The 16,693-nt window shown below is 34.8% G+C and overlaps 1 protein-coding gene across 1 annotated transcript in view; it reads left to right on the top strand.

The window, feature by feature from the left end:
• GPR149 (G protein-coupled receptor 149) overlaps positions 1 to 16,693 on the top strand; it is a 37,966-nt gene that overhangs the window by 1,174 nt on the left and 20,099 nt on the right. Inside the window, exons 2-3 of the mRNA XM_032224959.1 lie at positions 1,940 to 2,132; positions 10,264 to 10,715. Coding sequence (XP_032080850.1) covers positions 1,940 to 2,132; positions 10,264 to 10,715 — 645 coding nt within the window. The remainder of the gene's footprint in view (positions 1 to 1,939; positions 2,133 to 10,263; positions 10,716 to 16,693) is intronic.

The raw sequence follows: 16,693 nt of genomic DNA, 5'->3' as shown, positions 1-16,693 counted from the left end.
ACTGCTTAAAGTATTCCTTGTCTAGTCAAACAGTTGGGTACATTACTGTAGTTTCAACTGAATGTACTGTATATTTCTAATACTGGTTTATTTAACGTTCAGGAATTCAAAATGCACATATATTGATGTTTTCTTAAGGAAATGAGTAAGATTTTAATTACTTTTCAGATGATTGAGATTTGTTTTGCCAAATGGTTTGTAATAGTCAAATGCAAGAAAGATTCCAGACAACTACTTTACAATTCTAGTTTTATGCTAGCATAAGTTTTCTACAAATACATCTTGTTGAATGATTCCAAGGGTGGAAAACTAGGTGGAATAAACCAAGTTCTTATGCTTCATGCAGTTCAGTTGGGCATTAGGTTGTCTTTTTTGGCATCTTCCAAATATTCCTTGCTTTGTTTATTAGCTGCAAGGCACACCTTTTCGTGGTGAATTGCCTGTAGCCATGTAATTCAGAAGTATGACTAAATGACTAGAAGAATTTCATTATTTTCTATTTCCTTGTTTAAAAAAAAATAAGAATTACTGCCTTGAAGTTTGTGACAATAGATTGCAGATAGAGCAATTCATTTACATGTGTTTGTTTTGTTTTTGTCATGTATCTCTTACACCACATTCAGTGCCCTATTGCATTTGTGAATCCCATTTTTGCCAGCACTTAGGGAGAATATTTTGAAATCTGTTGTTCCTTCCGAGCCCTTTTCCAATCTTACATTCACTGATGAACTTTAATTTTTACATCAGTTTGGTCTAAGGCTTGTGTGTGTATTGTTGTGTACTCTTCCCTGGAAATAAGCCCTATTAGACACATAAGAATTTATTTCAGAAGCAATGCATAGTTGCCAATCCAGTAGTAAGAGCTGCATTCACTCACATTCTTCCCTTGTAACCTCCCCTAGCAATCCTCCCTTTGCCCTTACTTATGAGATTAAAATTGTAAGATCCATGGGGCAAGGACTTGCTTCTTTATTTATGAAGCTCTGCATAATGAAAGCACTGTGCAAATCATCTATCAACGTGATCTTCTCAAGGGTACCTTTCCACCTCCTTGCAATAACTCAAATGGCTCTTTATTAATAGCTCAGTGTTGAAGCTACTTCTCTGCTATAGAACAGGCATCAATATTTATTGTTTCACTTGAATCAACTGGCATTTCTGAGAGGCACAGATGGGACTTGTGTTAGAACAGTTCCTTTTCGACATCTGTCAAAATTCAAAGACATGCGGAAGCTCAGTTGAGACAAATTCCAGGAGAACAGGAATGTTTATCTGCTGTATAATAGAGAGCAAATGGCTTTGGATGTCTTTTGATAGGCAGCACAGACTGCTTGTTGTTACGTCCATTATTTTGCAATGGCCCTGTAAATATATCCTCAGCAAAATATCTGTATACGCTACTGGATGAGTCTAACAAAGAACATTAGGTCATGCCCAGGACTTAATGGACTATGAGCCATCCAAATCTGGGTCTTAGCCTTACCATGAGCAGAGCAGAGCAGAGATAAGTGTGCTCATAAATATGTTTGGTGAACGTAATGATACAGCGTGTGCAATTTTGGTTTTGGCTACTTTTGGCTTTGGTTTTGCCTGCCATATTATGTGGATTGTAGAAGATGATCCCCAAGTAAATGAGGTTGTTGGGAGGAATAGCATCACTTGTACTATTTCCATAGGATTGCAACATATGGCAGACATACATTGCCATGCTAAGTAATAGTCAGCTCTACCAAACTCAGTGGCATTTATTTGTAAGTAGCAGGTTTAGAAGAGTCCTGTACACCTGTCTGGATCATGTCTTTGTTTTCTAAGATGCCAATATTCAACTCTGGGGAAGCCTATGAAGCACATATTTAAGAGAGGGATCATAATATGTGATTGCTTTTGTAGAAGCCAGCTGTCTGTTGCTTAATTTCTCTGGAATACCTCTCTCTTTCAGATACAAATGGTTGTTCAATACACTGTTGAGTTTCACAATCTTTCCTTTGAGATATTCAGCTTCCTGCTAACTTTGCTAGCTGTCACTGTCACTCCGATGTTTGTCTTGTCAGAGCACTGGAGTCACCTGCCTTGTGGTTGCATTATCAATTGTAGAAAGAGCATCTATTCAGTGTCATCAGAGGAAAACAAAGGTAAGGAGGAAGGATGGGGAAAGAGGTTATACTGCTTCTTCCAAAGAGACATTATCAAGTTCTACTGTTATATACTGCAGATCCAAGGGGATGTAAAACCTATAGTTTTATATCGTTTTAACATTTTTCATTCAAACACTTTCTTTGGGCCTGAGTTGACTTATTTTAAAATGCAGACTCCTTTGTGGTATTGGAACATCAATATGACTGACAAAAGTTCAACTTCTGTTACATAAAATAAGACCAAATAGTGGTGGAAGAGAATTGCTACGGTTTTACACTCTTCTTTCATCAAAGTTAATGGCAGTTCACATGGTGTATTGTTTTAATTTTCCATGTCTCATTAACAGCCAAAGTTTAAAACTGCCCATTAAGGCAACCCATATACAGTACATTTCAGTGGTTGTGAAGTACAATTTTATTCACAATTCATTCCCAAAGCAAAATGGATCTTTTCTGTCCAAAAAGGTGCATCCTCTGAATCTTCTAGAGCAACAGTGCCAAACTCAAGGCCCATGGGCCAGATCCAGTCCTCAGGGTGCTTAGATCTAGCCCACAGAGATGAACCAGAAATAGCAAAGGACCGTCCCACATGCCTCTGCCAGTGAAAATGGAGCTCAGGAGCCCGTTTTAGCTGGCAGAGTGCTCGGGCCACCACAGGTGCCTCTGATATCGCACTGGTCACACCCACCCTGACCGTGCCACCCCAGCCCCTTGAGGTCAAATGCAACCCTGATGCGGCCCTCAATGAAATCGCATTTGACATCCCTGTTCTACAGCCTTCTTCCGTGTTTGCTTTATGTTAAGAAACAATGTGTACACCTTCTGCATATTTCTGGCATTGATCAAATATTTGCAGAAAGATATTTATAGCAGATGGTGATCCAACAATTATCTAACAATTTAAAGGTAAACTTTTTCTCTCGTTTTGTTAATGCTAAAGGTTATTCCTCCCCTCCGCCCCAAAATAAAATATTTACCCATCTTTATGGCCCCAGGCAGAACTAAATAGTTAAACATACAATCATAGTATCTAAAAACAATATCCCTCTACTTTAAAATCTTTTATTTTTATGGCTACTTTTGGTGGCAACTACAGCTCGCTTTTATTTCTAACATATTCTGTTACAAAGGATAGGAATAAAAAGTGGCAATTGGAATAGGAAACCTGGTGCTCTTTAGAAGTTTAGAAATCTAATTCCAATCAGATGCAGTTAAGGGAGCCAATGAGAGGAGATTGTGAGGACTGTTGCTTGAAACATCTGGAGACACTAGGATCGCTACCATTAAGCCTGTATTCCAGAATCAATGTTACAGGTAATCCAAGACATACAACTACAATTAAGCCCAAAACTTCTGTTGCTCGGTGAGATATTTGTTTGCTCCATTTTACGATCTTTCTTGCAACAGTAAGTGAATCCCTGCACTTGTTAAGTTAGTAACATGGTGGTTAAGTGAGTGTGGCTTCCCCATTGACTTTACTTGCCAGAAGGTTACCAAAAATGATCACATGACCCTGAGACACTGCAACCATAATAGGTTGGTTGCCAAGAGTCTGAATTTTGATCACTTAACCATGGGGATGCTGCAATGGTCATAAGTGTGAAAAATGGTGATAAGTCGCTTTTTTCAACGCCACTGTAACTTTGAACAGTTGCTAAATGAACTGTTGCCAGTCAAGGACTACCTGTAATTAATCAACTTATTTGCAGAGATGACAGGCTTGGAATTCTGAGAACATACAGTGAGAGCTCCCACAAGATGACTGTTATGATAGTTATATACAAGATAGCGAGACGTCAAACATTCATTCCCTTCAATTTATTTGGAGCACCCTACAATTCCCAATTTAATTAGCCTTTCCTTTTTCTGGGCAGGTGGATACAGCTTTAGAGTATTTGTTGCAGCTCCTTGTCATTTTGATTTTTTTAAGAACACCTACTGTGTATGAGCTATTTGAACTTAGAAACATTCTTATGAATACAAATAATGTTAGAGGCTGACACTTAAGACGCTTACTGTCTTCCCTGTTGAAGTCCTTAAATATTAGTGTGTGTGTATGTGTGTGTGTGTGTTTTCAAGTCAGTGTTGAAGACGTCCCTGCATTTTTCTTAGTATTTTGGGAGTGATTTGCCACTGGCTGGCTTCCCATAGCTGAGAGAAACTGGTTTGTGATCACCAGTTGACTTTGTACCTACTGTGGATTAGAAATCATAGTCTCCTGATTTCTTGCCTGATGCCTTAAACACTACACCAAACTTATTATTTAATATTTTAAGAAGCTGGATTGAACCGGATTTATGTGTTTCAGAGCAGAAAACTTTCTGGATCAAGCTGTTGCAGAACTGAGATATTACTTCCTTCTTTTGTGTAGAGCAGGAAAATAAACTAATACTGGTATTAGTAATAATTGCATAGGTTCCTGTTTAACATAAATGTTAAAAAATGATGTAGATAATACTATTCAATCTAAATCTGGGACTCAAACAAAGATGGTGATTGAGCCACAGTTGATTTTGAAGAGATGGATTTTATGTTCACTGTTCTTCCAGAATTACTACATAAAACAAATATGAAGAATTAAAGTCAGACAAAAAAAAGTAGCAGATGTTGAATTCCAAGCCAATTGCACATCAAGCAAACAAACAAAATTGAAAAAAATAGACTTAAATTGCAGACATTCAATTAGATGATTAATATGTTAGTTAGGCACTAGTAAGTCAACCTGATTCCTGACAACTGCATGTACAAATGTTCAACACCTTGAAGTTCTTCTCCCAAAAAACCTATAATTTCTTTGATTCATTCTATCTACTTTATCAGTTGTCTTCCCATTTTTTTTAGTTCTCCCACTTCTAAACATAGACAACACAGATCTAGTCCATCTTATATCACATGCCCAAAGTATATGAGTTTTTGTTTGCTGTTCCTCAAGGGAGGAATCAGACTTTCCTAGACCCAGGATTCAAATCAAATAACCTTATTACAATCATAAGGAAAGCAATAAATTAAAGTCTTAAAAATAAGCGAATATAAATATACATATATATTGATTGATAAGTCTATATAGATATAAGATATATAACAAGAAATAAGAATAAAACACAGAATTTAATAGTATAGGGATAAAAGTGCAATAATTATAGAATAAACTATCATAAAATATCAGAAAGTTAATAAGTCAGGATCTTCAACTACAGGTACTATGATTAGTACATGTAGGAATGAGCAACCTGGAAGGATATGAGTTGGGTTACTCTCAGATAAGAGAACCAATAAATAAAAGTTGTGCTCTCTGTCCCCAAATGTCTTTAGGATGAAGTGTTTGAGTCATGCTAGAGTCCCTATTATGGGAACAATAGAGGAACTTATGGCTGTAATGAACCATCTCTGCATGGGTCTACAGTAGGTGGTGATGCACTGGAGTATTCTTTGACTGTCCAAAGATGACTAATGAAGGCTGTGCATCTAGCCCAGTTAAGGTAAAAGACCTATAATATATTGATATTACAATAGATGGTAAATAGTAGGCTGGTGCAATCTCACAGGTTTTAGGACTAGACATTAGAACCTAGTTTTGATCAAGGGTTCCTAAACTCTTTGTCACCATACCTTTCTTTATTTTAATGTACACATCTCCCCTAAAAATCCAAAGACCAAAACAAACATAAATGAATAATGAAAATAATACACTGAAATGATGGAAAATATAGGTTTATTATAACAATGTAACTGAAAGATTCTTCATATTTCCCCATGGAAGGAACACCTCACAGTTTGGGAAACTGAAGTGCTGTGTTCCCTAGAATTGGGTAGACAATAAATTTAAATAACAAGAATCTGAACAGCTGGCTGACTATGTCAAACCACAATACTGTATACTTATGAAAAAAATAAATCTGTATTTATCCCAATCTTGATTGGAGCCCTCAGAGCAATACCCAAAGGACTCATTCAATATTTGGAATTTTTAAAAAATTATTTAATTTATTGGACCTGAACACCATAGTTTCCCCTAACCCCCCCCCCCAAAAAAAAACACCCCACCTTGCTTAGAACTGCCTATATATTTAGGCACTACCTTTAAAAATTCTTAGGTCATTTGTTAGATCTTGAATTATTATGTTATCACCAGGCTTAGACTGTGAATTTAACAGTAGATTACTCTTAATAACAATATTTGAGGCTTGAGAGCACATCTGGCATTTTCAAAGCCTAAGGAGCAGAGACTCTGAATTGAAAAACTCAATAAATGGATTTTATCAGTAGCTTTCTTAAGCCACATTGATTTAAAGCAGTCCCTAAAGGCTAAATGGGCCAGACTTATAGGGAAGAAAATTAATTTTAGTCAAAAGTTGACAAGTAAAAGCCAAGCTCTAGCCTCCACAGAAACTAAATATATCTCCAAACATAAAATTGTATTTCTAATTCATTTTGGGACAGCAAGGATTGATGAGTTCTTCTTTAAATCCATGATTCTCTTAGTAATAATTTTCAGGTCTGTAATTTGATGGCAATTATCTTCTTTCTCTCTCTTTTCAATAGCAGCTTTCACGGCGATATATTGCCAGTGGAAAGATTATAATTGTAATTGTTCTGATCTTTGTTGTCATAGAACTATCCTTTCATGACACTATCAGTGCCTTCCTCATTAGGATTAATCTGCTTTTTATTCTACGGCACACTGACCTTGTCTATCTATCCTTGAGCCCAAGGAAACAAAATTATCACTTCAAATCCTTTACCATTAATAATAACATTAACCCAGATTTTTTCACAATGCATATTTTCATTGTGAAAACTGCCTCACTCTCTGCTGACAATGTTTTCACATCTTAAATTCTTATCTAGAATCATTTTCCATTCATTTACTATTTAAGACACTAAATCTCTGTTAGACATGCATGGGAACAAGAGATATCCTTGTCTCATTTTTTCCCTATTCATTATTTTTCTCTAAATTTGGTTTCTGCAACAACTTCCAGTTTATTGTAAAAGTTTGTCAGAAGAATCATCAGAGTCAAAGAAAATAATCTGATTTCTCTTGTTTGTAGAAATCTGTGTAAACATCTTTGTAAAATTTGAAGTTGAACTTTGCTTGCATAAGGACCTAATCAACTATGTCAATATGGGTATATTCACAATATTTTATAATCTTTAGGCTATAAAATCTTGTTCTATATTTATTGACAGAGAACTGTTAGCATAGTGACTGCTTCTTCTCCTGCAACTTTAATCAGTGCAAATATGTATTAACTTGCTCCACTGTTTTCTTATGTGGTACCTAGTTTGCTTTCTATCATAACTGAGTGGTTCCTGAACATATTCTGAAAATGCTTTCTATAATTGTATAATTCAATTTGTTTTCATATGCCTTCAACCTCATTTGATTCAACTATATATCTCTTTTGTGATTACATAGTTCTAAGTATTCCTATCTAAATATCATTTCCCTATGCTTTCTTGTGAATTCTTTCTTTTAACACTTCTATTTTTATTTTCCCAAATATTTATAGTATCTTCCTCAATTTCTTTCTGAAACTGCTTGACTGCCTGGATTGCATTGGATTACATTTTTCCATCTCCTTTTTCAAATTGTTTGTTTGATTCTGCTATAGTACATCCAGTAATGCCCATATACTATATACTGTTTAATATGCATTTATGTTGCTTTAAAAATAGTTAGCAATAAATATTTTTTCATGTGTTTATTTATTAACACTTCCTCTCCATTATTGCATTTTTTCAAATCTTCTTATGGTTTTTAGTTCCTCCATTTCTCCAATGTTTGCATGGCAATCACCCTTTATAGTATTACTTCAGTTATTTTTCGATTTCCCAACATCTTCCATTTTGTAGTGGGGACAAACACTTGACTATACAGTTGTTGGCTATACTCCAATTCTTATAGATATGACCCTACCATTTATTGAGTCATAACTAGGCACATGCTTAGACGTGCTTGTTTTTAGTATTATTGTTACTCAATTTCTTTATACTGTATTGTCCAATTCCATAATAATATAGTATGATTTGAAGTAACTCATTCCAGACCACCTATGTTTAAATATTCTTAAAATTTCAGTTTAATAGACTTCATTTCCACTTTTTAAAAAAGTTACATTCGTTTCATGCCATCCCATGTTATAACGTTATGTGTTTTTGAAAAATGAGAAAATCTTCTTCTCAGTATTGGCACCATTGATATCTAGACTTTCTTACTCATTTGGTCATGCCTTATCTTTACCTCCTTATTTGCCTATGAAAGTTCCCCAGTTCTTCCTCAGTAACAAGAGAAGTATTTCCCATACTAGAAGTCTCACAATGGTTTAACAATGCCTATACTATTTTCTTGATAAAAGTACAAAGTGGTTTGCTATTGCCTTTTTCTAGATTTAATTTTGGATTTTCTTTTCTTACGCAGGCTAGCTTTCTTTATGCTTGCCTCACTGCTTTGAATATTACTCTTAACTTTACCATCTATCTCTACCAGCAAGAGTGGTCACTTCAGAAATCTCTGTTCCTACTTCTATTACTCTCAAGACATTAAAAAATAAAAATCCCATTACTTACTTATATGTAATTCCCTTTTAACTCAAGGTGACTTTTTATGACTAATTTATATAGTCTGAATTTTATCAGAATATTTTCAGAGTTCATTGTTTTAAACAGCCAACAATATAAGTTTACATCAGTGGGAGAAGTTAATTTACTGTATTGCGATGCTATATTAAGTTACCAAAAAGTAAATCTCATTGAGGTCAATGTGATTCACTTTGGATCTGAGATTCATTAGAATATTATAGGCTTTGTTTGTGGAGGTCTCTATTGGACTTGTGACGCTGAAATAAAATTATATCCAAGCCCTGAAAAAAGTTGAAGGCTGAATAATTAAACCAACAAAATATGCAGAAAATTGTAAAACTATAGGATAGGATAGGATAGGATAGGATAGGATAGGATAGGATGGGATGGGATGGGATGGGATGGGATGGGATGGGATGGGATGGGATGGGATAGGATAGGACAGGACAGCAGAGCAGAGCAGACAATAGAATAGAATAGGAAATTATATAATATATTTTAGCAAAAGTATACTAATAGTATATTACTATATTGTAGTGTATATTGTACAACTGTATAGCAATATTTTCTTTTTCAGGACACTTTTCAGGATATTATTAATGCTAGCTCCAAGTCAAATTAGAATTTATTTTTATATTATTTCTGTTACAATAAGGTCATTTAATTTACTTCCAGGGTAAATTTAACATACTTTCATAAAGTGTACAATTCCTAATAGAACCAACATAAAAAACTGTTTTCTAATAGCTGGGAAATAACTATGCTCTTGTTCTAAAAAAAATTTATTTCACATTCCAAATGTTATATACATATATAGTACAAAATACCTTTATTACATTTAGTACAATTTTAAACACACTCATAATGACTGTATGACTGATTTCCCTTTGTCCATCTACTGCACATGATCAAATGAAGGACAGATTTTTTTTGGGATGGCTGCCCAATTGCCACACTGTCTGGGAGATAATTATTTCCTGCTGCTTTTTTTTTAAAGCATTAAAATACATCTGTTGGCCTGGTCAACATTTCTGTCAGAGGAGAGTTGGGGAAGGCTCACTCATCCCAGCCTATGACTTCCTCTATTTAATCCCTCTATGAGCTGCAAATAAAAAGCAAAGAGAAAGTAAGACAAGAGGTCCTTAGAGCAATCACTTTAGAACTTTGATCTCCTTGCCAGCAACGAAAAATAAGGTAAACCTTTTGTTAACCTTTGTTCCAGTTTTTACAGTGATGAACCATAGTATGTTTACAGCTAAAACAAATATCCTCTACTGTCTGGGGCTAATTGGATTGTCGTATTTATACAATATACTGACCTACTCCCTGCCCCAGTAAAGAATGTTGTGCAAACACACTTTGGCTTCAGCTGTTTCCTATTTTGTCATTTAATGTTTGAAACATTGATTTAAAATATATGTTTTGATAAAATTTACTGACACCCAATTATTAAAATATGGTGTACTTTTTTAAAAAAAATACTATTAACTGTCCTGCCGGCTTCTAGTTGTTTTAATGCAATGCTTTGCTTTCTTTTTTTCTTTAGCCAAAAGAAGAGGTTTTGAATTCAATTTGTCCTTTCAACAAGGTTATGGAATCTATAAGATATCCCATGACAATCACCACAGTGATGGTAGCAATTCAATATCCTACCACAGCTTGCTCAACTGCGATTGTGAGAACACAAAAGGAACTCAAAAAGAAAGCAGCAAACTGGAGATCAGCACCATTTCTGTGGTGGACAGCTCCATGTATAAAAATATTGCTGGTTGCAAAAATGTTGACAGCACAGACACCAGGAAAGACTTAAGCAGGGATAAATTCATAGACTGCCTAATGCCTGATAAAATGTCATATAAGAAAGAAGAGATCAGGAATATTGAAAAAGGAACTTTTTTTGAAGGACCAGAAAGAAGGTTGTCTCATGAGGAGGGCCGGAAACCAGAACTCTCTGACTGGGAGTGGTGCAGAAGTAAGTCGGAAAGGACCCCTCGACAGGTAGTGTGTAATTTAGTACTGAAATCTTTTATGTCCAAGGTTCATAACTTGAAGCCTCTTTCAACCTTTGAATGTTATTCCAGAGAACTTTCAAAACTTTCCAGTAAAGTATAATTTTTAAAATGATACAAAGGGAGAAGATAATTAAGTGTATGGGGAGCAATCATAACAATTGTATTTACTTAATTTCATACAGCTCAAATGTAAACAAATCACATTTAGTTATTGTCCTTGACTTGCTCACTTCTTCTGTCTCCTTCTTCGGTCCTGTCTACTTTGGGGAGTATATCATTCAAAAGAAAGGTGTGGTTGGCAGCAAAAAGTTGTGCATGCTGGTTTCTTTGTAAGTGTAACAAGTGCTAAAAATTTCAGGGTCTAAGCTTTCTAAGTGATAAATCATTTTGCTACTCAGGTTTGTAAAAAACTGAGCCATGTTCTAAATTATCAATTGGTTAAGGCAATATATTCAGCATAGTAAAATGGATTCCAATGTATTTCACTGGAAAATAGTAATAGCAGTAGCACTTAGAACTATATGCCACTTTACAGTGCGTTGCAGCCCTCTCTAAGCAGAGAGTCAGCATATTGCCCCCAACATTTTGGATCCTCATTTTACCCAACTCGGAAGGATTAAAGGTTGAGTCAACCTAAATCAAAGATACTTTAATTTAGTTACAGTATGTTGCAGATAGGATAGGTCAGTAATTTATTTTGGCAGTTAAGATGCAAATCGGGAGAGTTCCAGTAATAATATATGAATTATTACTGATCATTCAAATATAAGTATAATTCAAAGAAGACAGGATTCAATTTTAATGTGTGGCTTAATAGGGCACATATTTAATTTAAGCAGCTTCAAACGCCTGCACCTGATTTTGAAAATAAATAAATAACTTCAGACTATAAAGGGAAACACAAAAACATCTGCAGCTGCTTCTTTTTTTTAAAGGATAATAATATAAAAATACCAGGAATTGTAGATCTTTTACTCACCTCTGTTGAGTTTGGACTGAATACTTTTACTCTAATGATTTTTAAAAGGATATTTCCTTTGTACCTATTTTAAGACAGACAGTAAATAGTTTGGATAAGGAAATGTCAGTAAATTAGCTTCCATGTATTCTAATGAGGAACTGTAGACAGGTAAGAACCTGTAGAGAAGTTACGTTACCCTAAGACTGTGGCTTTGCTACTTCTCATTCTTTGGTTTACTTGATGGCCAGACAGATTGGCATACTAGATCAGCAAACTTAGCTACTCATTGGAAAAACCTTTCTGGGTGCCAGGGTGGGTGGATATATTAATGGATATATTAGTGAAGCTTGGTCTCATCTGAGCAAGATTTGGTTGTTTGTCTGTCAATATTACGTAGCAGAGGCACCAGAAACAAAGCTCACAGACAAAATGCTGGCATGGATAAAGTGGCATTTGTAGAGTTGATCTTCACTTCAATCCCTCATGTTTAAAAGTAAATATTTGGACCAATGCCTAGAAATGTTAGCTTACACCTGATACTTAATCCAAATTCATTTTGATCCAAGAGCATGCATTTTATAAGTTTTCAGCCCATAGTCCAAGTGGCTGGAACTTTCTTTTTAATTAATTTCTAGCTTAAATTAAATCGATTTTAATATTTGACTTAACCACATGCACCACTCAATCCTGGCTCTAATTCTATGCTCCAAAATTTAGAAATACACTTTTTAAAAGTACTTTCCTGCTGTGGGGAAAACTTCCCCAGAAAATAGTCTTTAAAGCAAGCAATAATGATGCACAAGATAGGTTGTAGACCATGGGTGTCCAATCTTTTGAATTGTCTGGGCCACATTGACAGAAAATAAATTGCCTATGGCCACATATAAAATATATAATACAATTAATGTGTATAAATAATAAACTTCCTTTGCTTTCTATAAATTTTGTATGGTTGCATTACTAGCTATCCAGGGATGTGGTTTAGGGCCACAGATTGGATACACCTTTTGTAAAGTGTACATTGCAAAAATAGCTAGAGTGGCAGAATAGAACAAACCGAACAAGATTACCCCAAATAGTGCATTTTTTTCCAGTTTCCATTTCTTTAACATGTATTATATCAGGGGTCAGCAACCCACAGCTCTGGAGCTGCATGTGGTGATTTCATCCCTCTGCTGTGGCTCCCTGTTGCCAGTCAGCACCACAAGTTTGAGAGGAGCTTCTGGTTAGGGGGGAAGCAGGGCACACCAGGAGGAGACTCTATGGCAAGGGGTAGGTTTTATGGTCAGATCCACAATTGATAGAGCTTTTAGTTAGGGCAAGTAGAGGAAAAAGGACACCGCACTAGGAGGAGACTCTATGGTGGGGAAACTGGATTTCCAGTCGGCTCTAGAATTGAATGGGGGCTTCCAGTTAGGACCTTTGTGGCTCTGAGTGTTTAAGGTTTCTGATCCCTGTGTTATATCAACAATTTTTTAAAATGGGAACACACTAAAACACTCATTTTAAAAACTGTATTATTCCCTCACCCATTCCAGCCCCAGGTTCAGAATACATTATTTTGGTTTATATGTTTGGACACTGTTCCATAATTTAAATTAAAAATGTGATGGTTTAGTGCCATCCATTTGACAATAATTGTCTTGGGAAGGCTGACCTTTATTTGATTTTCATTATGATACTCAAATGCAGTTATGTTTTGAGTACCTTTGAGCTACTTGTCTCATTTCATGCCTGTTCAAATATTTTGGAAGTCTTGTAAAATATCGACAACTATTAGAAGCTATTTTTTTCAGTTTTTATCTATAATGGAAAGATCATAGTGTAATCTCTTGGAAATTTTCTTAAATCTTGTCTACATCTATTCAGAGACAATATCAAGCAATGTTTTTTCACTTTCCAAATGAAGAATAGGCTATTGTCTCTTTAGCTGAGGTTGAACAGGTATTAAGTTGTGGCTTACATAGTACTTTGACAAAATCTTGCCTGTGTATGTGAGTGAACACATGTTCATTGTCTTAGTATGTTATGTGACATGTCTTAAGATTTAACTTTGTTTTAGTCTAGTATCTTATGGAAACATGGATACTGTTGTTTCTTAACCATATTTTACAAACTAGTGTTTTCTGTGAGTATAGTTTAACATGCTTATGATAGTTTTGGTTGTGTAAATTTGCATTATTTCACTTTAAAAAATACACTTCTGGGGTTTCTTCTTTTTTCTGAGTTTGGATTCCTTAATTTATAAATTCTAAAGATAAACTGCAAGGCTGAATATTTGAAACCATCTATTCATAGAAGGAAAACCGATTGTATTAAGAAATCTTTTCAAATGAGCAAGCTCCAAATTCACATAGTGAGTGAGAAAGCAGGAGAGAAAGAAACAAAACTATCATTTATCCCTCCACTCCCCAAAAGACAAAATTGGCTTTCAGAGCTGTCTCACTGAAATGAAATGAAAATAAACACTTATAGAATAGGATGAGAATCAAAATTCCCCCCCCAAACACAAATATGCATACAGACTAGAAAAAAATCCCTTCTTTGATTGTGCTTTGGTATAAGCCAACTTTGTATGAATAATTAGAAATTAAATCAGGACTTCATTTTTGTCATTTCTCTGCCCTCCCCTGTGTCCAGTATTAAAAGTTGATTCCACTGTAGTACATTTCTTATATAAAAGCTATAGGATTTATGCACCATTGTATATATGTCACCTAAATACTCCTAGAATTTATTTAATTTATGTATTTAAAAGGTTTGTATCAGTGTCCACCTTAAATCTGAGCAGCTTGCAACAACAGTAAAAGCAAAGAACTATAAAACGTGAGCATAAGTCCATAAAACAAAAATCTGGTTGATTTAGAAGTCAACTGACCACCAGTGTGATTCCTTCAATACCCAGATAATTCTACTATAGACTCTGTCTTCCCCCATTATAAGGCAAGCAAGCTACATGGCTTCTAAATGTAGGGTAATTTCAGGTAGAACAAATTGCAATCAAACCGTGAGCTGACAAGTGCATGAATTACCATTGTTACTCTCTCCTAATCCAGAAAGGTCAGAATATTTTCAGAACAGTAACATATAAAAAAATATTCCCCTTGTAAAAGTTTTTTGAAATGCTAGATTTGACATCAGCAAAAAACCAGTGTAGATCAGAAGCAGCTATAATTTTTGTCTTAAGAGGTTAAATTCATAATTTTGGATACATTTAGGCTATCTGTTATCTATTTTGTGCTTCTTCTGTCTTACAATTTATTGTTTTATCATATCTATAATTTTGATGTTTTCAAAAGCATAATTCAGATCACTGACATTATGCCCTCTTCCAGTACAGTATCTGAAGTTCAAGATCTCTTATCTGCAAGATCAGTTATCTTCTGAATCCAGATGTAACCATTAGCTTGCCATATATTTCCTGAAAAAAATCAGGAGAATGGCAAAAATAAAAACAAATTAGAACTGATCTCAGAGGCTATGGAAAATAGATGGAGTATATTGGTTTGTTAATGACTGATTTATTACTCTTGCAAATTGCACAGTATATGACCATTTTCTTCTCATTTTCTGTTTTCAGTTTTTGAGTAAATGTTGTTCCTTATGTATCATGGAGAGAAGCAAATTGTTCTCCTTTTAGTGACATCACAAATGTTATCCTGTGGTTTTTCTTTAAAGCACTCTAATTAACAGTTCACTGCAACACATTGAATAGAATGATTTTCAATAGAGCACATAGAATAAAAATGCAGTGTCTAAAAATTGTTTTTCTACCCAGCAAGTGAGAAAATCAATTAAATCATCATCATCATCATCATCATCATCATCATCATCATCATCATCAAAATAGCATTGTCTCTTGCTAATATTGCTAAATAAATATTAGCTTTTATTTAGCTAATATTGCTAAATAAAATTAAAATTGAATCTGGGACTGGTTCTGATTCTTAAAAAAATCCATGAATCTCAAAGTTTAATCATAGTTGTTTAGATCCATGTCATTTAAAATTAAAGGACCTTTATCAAGAGCTTGACATAATGACTTTCAATTAAATCCATTAGGTTATCATGAAAACCTTGAAAAAATAGAGAAGTTTTAAAATTAAAACTGGGTAAATAAATTTGAAGTAGAGGAGCAGAGACATGAATTTTATACCACAAAGTATAAAATTCCTGTCTCTGCTCCTCTAGTTTTCCTTCCAGTTTCAAAGACTATTATGTTTAATTACATAAACCTAAACCCAGATTTTTCTAACTTTATGGCTGGACAGGACTACCTCAATTGACCATGTCCATTGCCTTCCAGGCCAATCTCTCCTTCCCTCACTCTTGTTATCTCTCTCCTATTGTTAAATAGCGGTTTGTTAGAAATATGTGGTTGTGCAATTTGGACTCAGGCTTTTCTTTCTGCTTAGGAAGTTAGGCAAATTATTCTAACTAGCCTCATCAATTTGCCTTCTAGAAAATGAATGTCAGAACCATATTGTAGTCAATAAGTCCTATATGTGTTTATAGTTAACTCAGAAGGATGTGGACTACAACTTTTTCAGTACTAATTCCAAAAGCTTCAGGCTCTTGCTGAATTCTTTCATTTAAAATGGTCCACTCCTTCAGCATAATGCTACTTTTGGCCATTATAAAAGGAGGATGAGAATATTTTTGTTAACTCTTTTTATCTGGTTTAAGGTCAGTGATATGTATGTACATACATACATACATACATGCATGCATGCATACATACATACATGCATGCATGCATACATATATATATAGACATACATACATACATACATACATACATACATACATACATACATACATACATACATTCAGAGGCAGAGATAGCACATGGATTTCCCCATGGTAATATTTTACTTGTTAGAGAGTTTTGAAACAAAAATAGTAATGTACTTCATGTTTGCTTCAAGAAGTTTATTAATTGAGGATGGTGGAGAATAGATGCCTTACCAGGACTCAGTTGTCCACTTGACTCTTACCTGGGG

The sequence above is a fragment of the Thamnophis elegans genome, chromosome 10 (assembly GCF_009769535.1).
Source record: "Thamnophis elegans isolate rThaEle1 chromosome 10, rThaEle1.pri, whole genome shotgun sequence".
Classification (NCBI taxonomy): domain Eukaryota; kingdom Metazoa; phylum Chordata; class Lepidosauria; order Squamata; family Colubridae; genus Thamnophis; species Thamnophis elegans.
The sequence above is the reverse complement of the archived record's forward strand: the minus strand, read 5'-3'. Positions and strand labels throughout refer to the sequence as shown.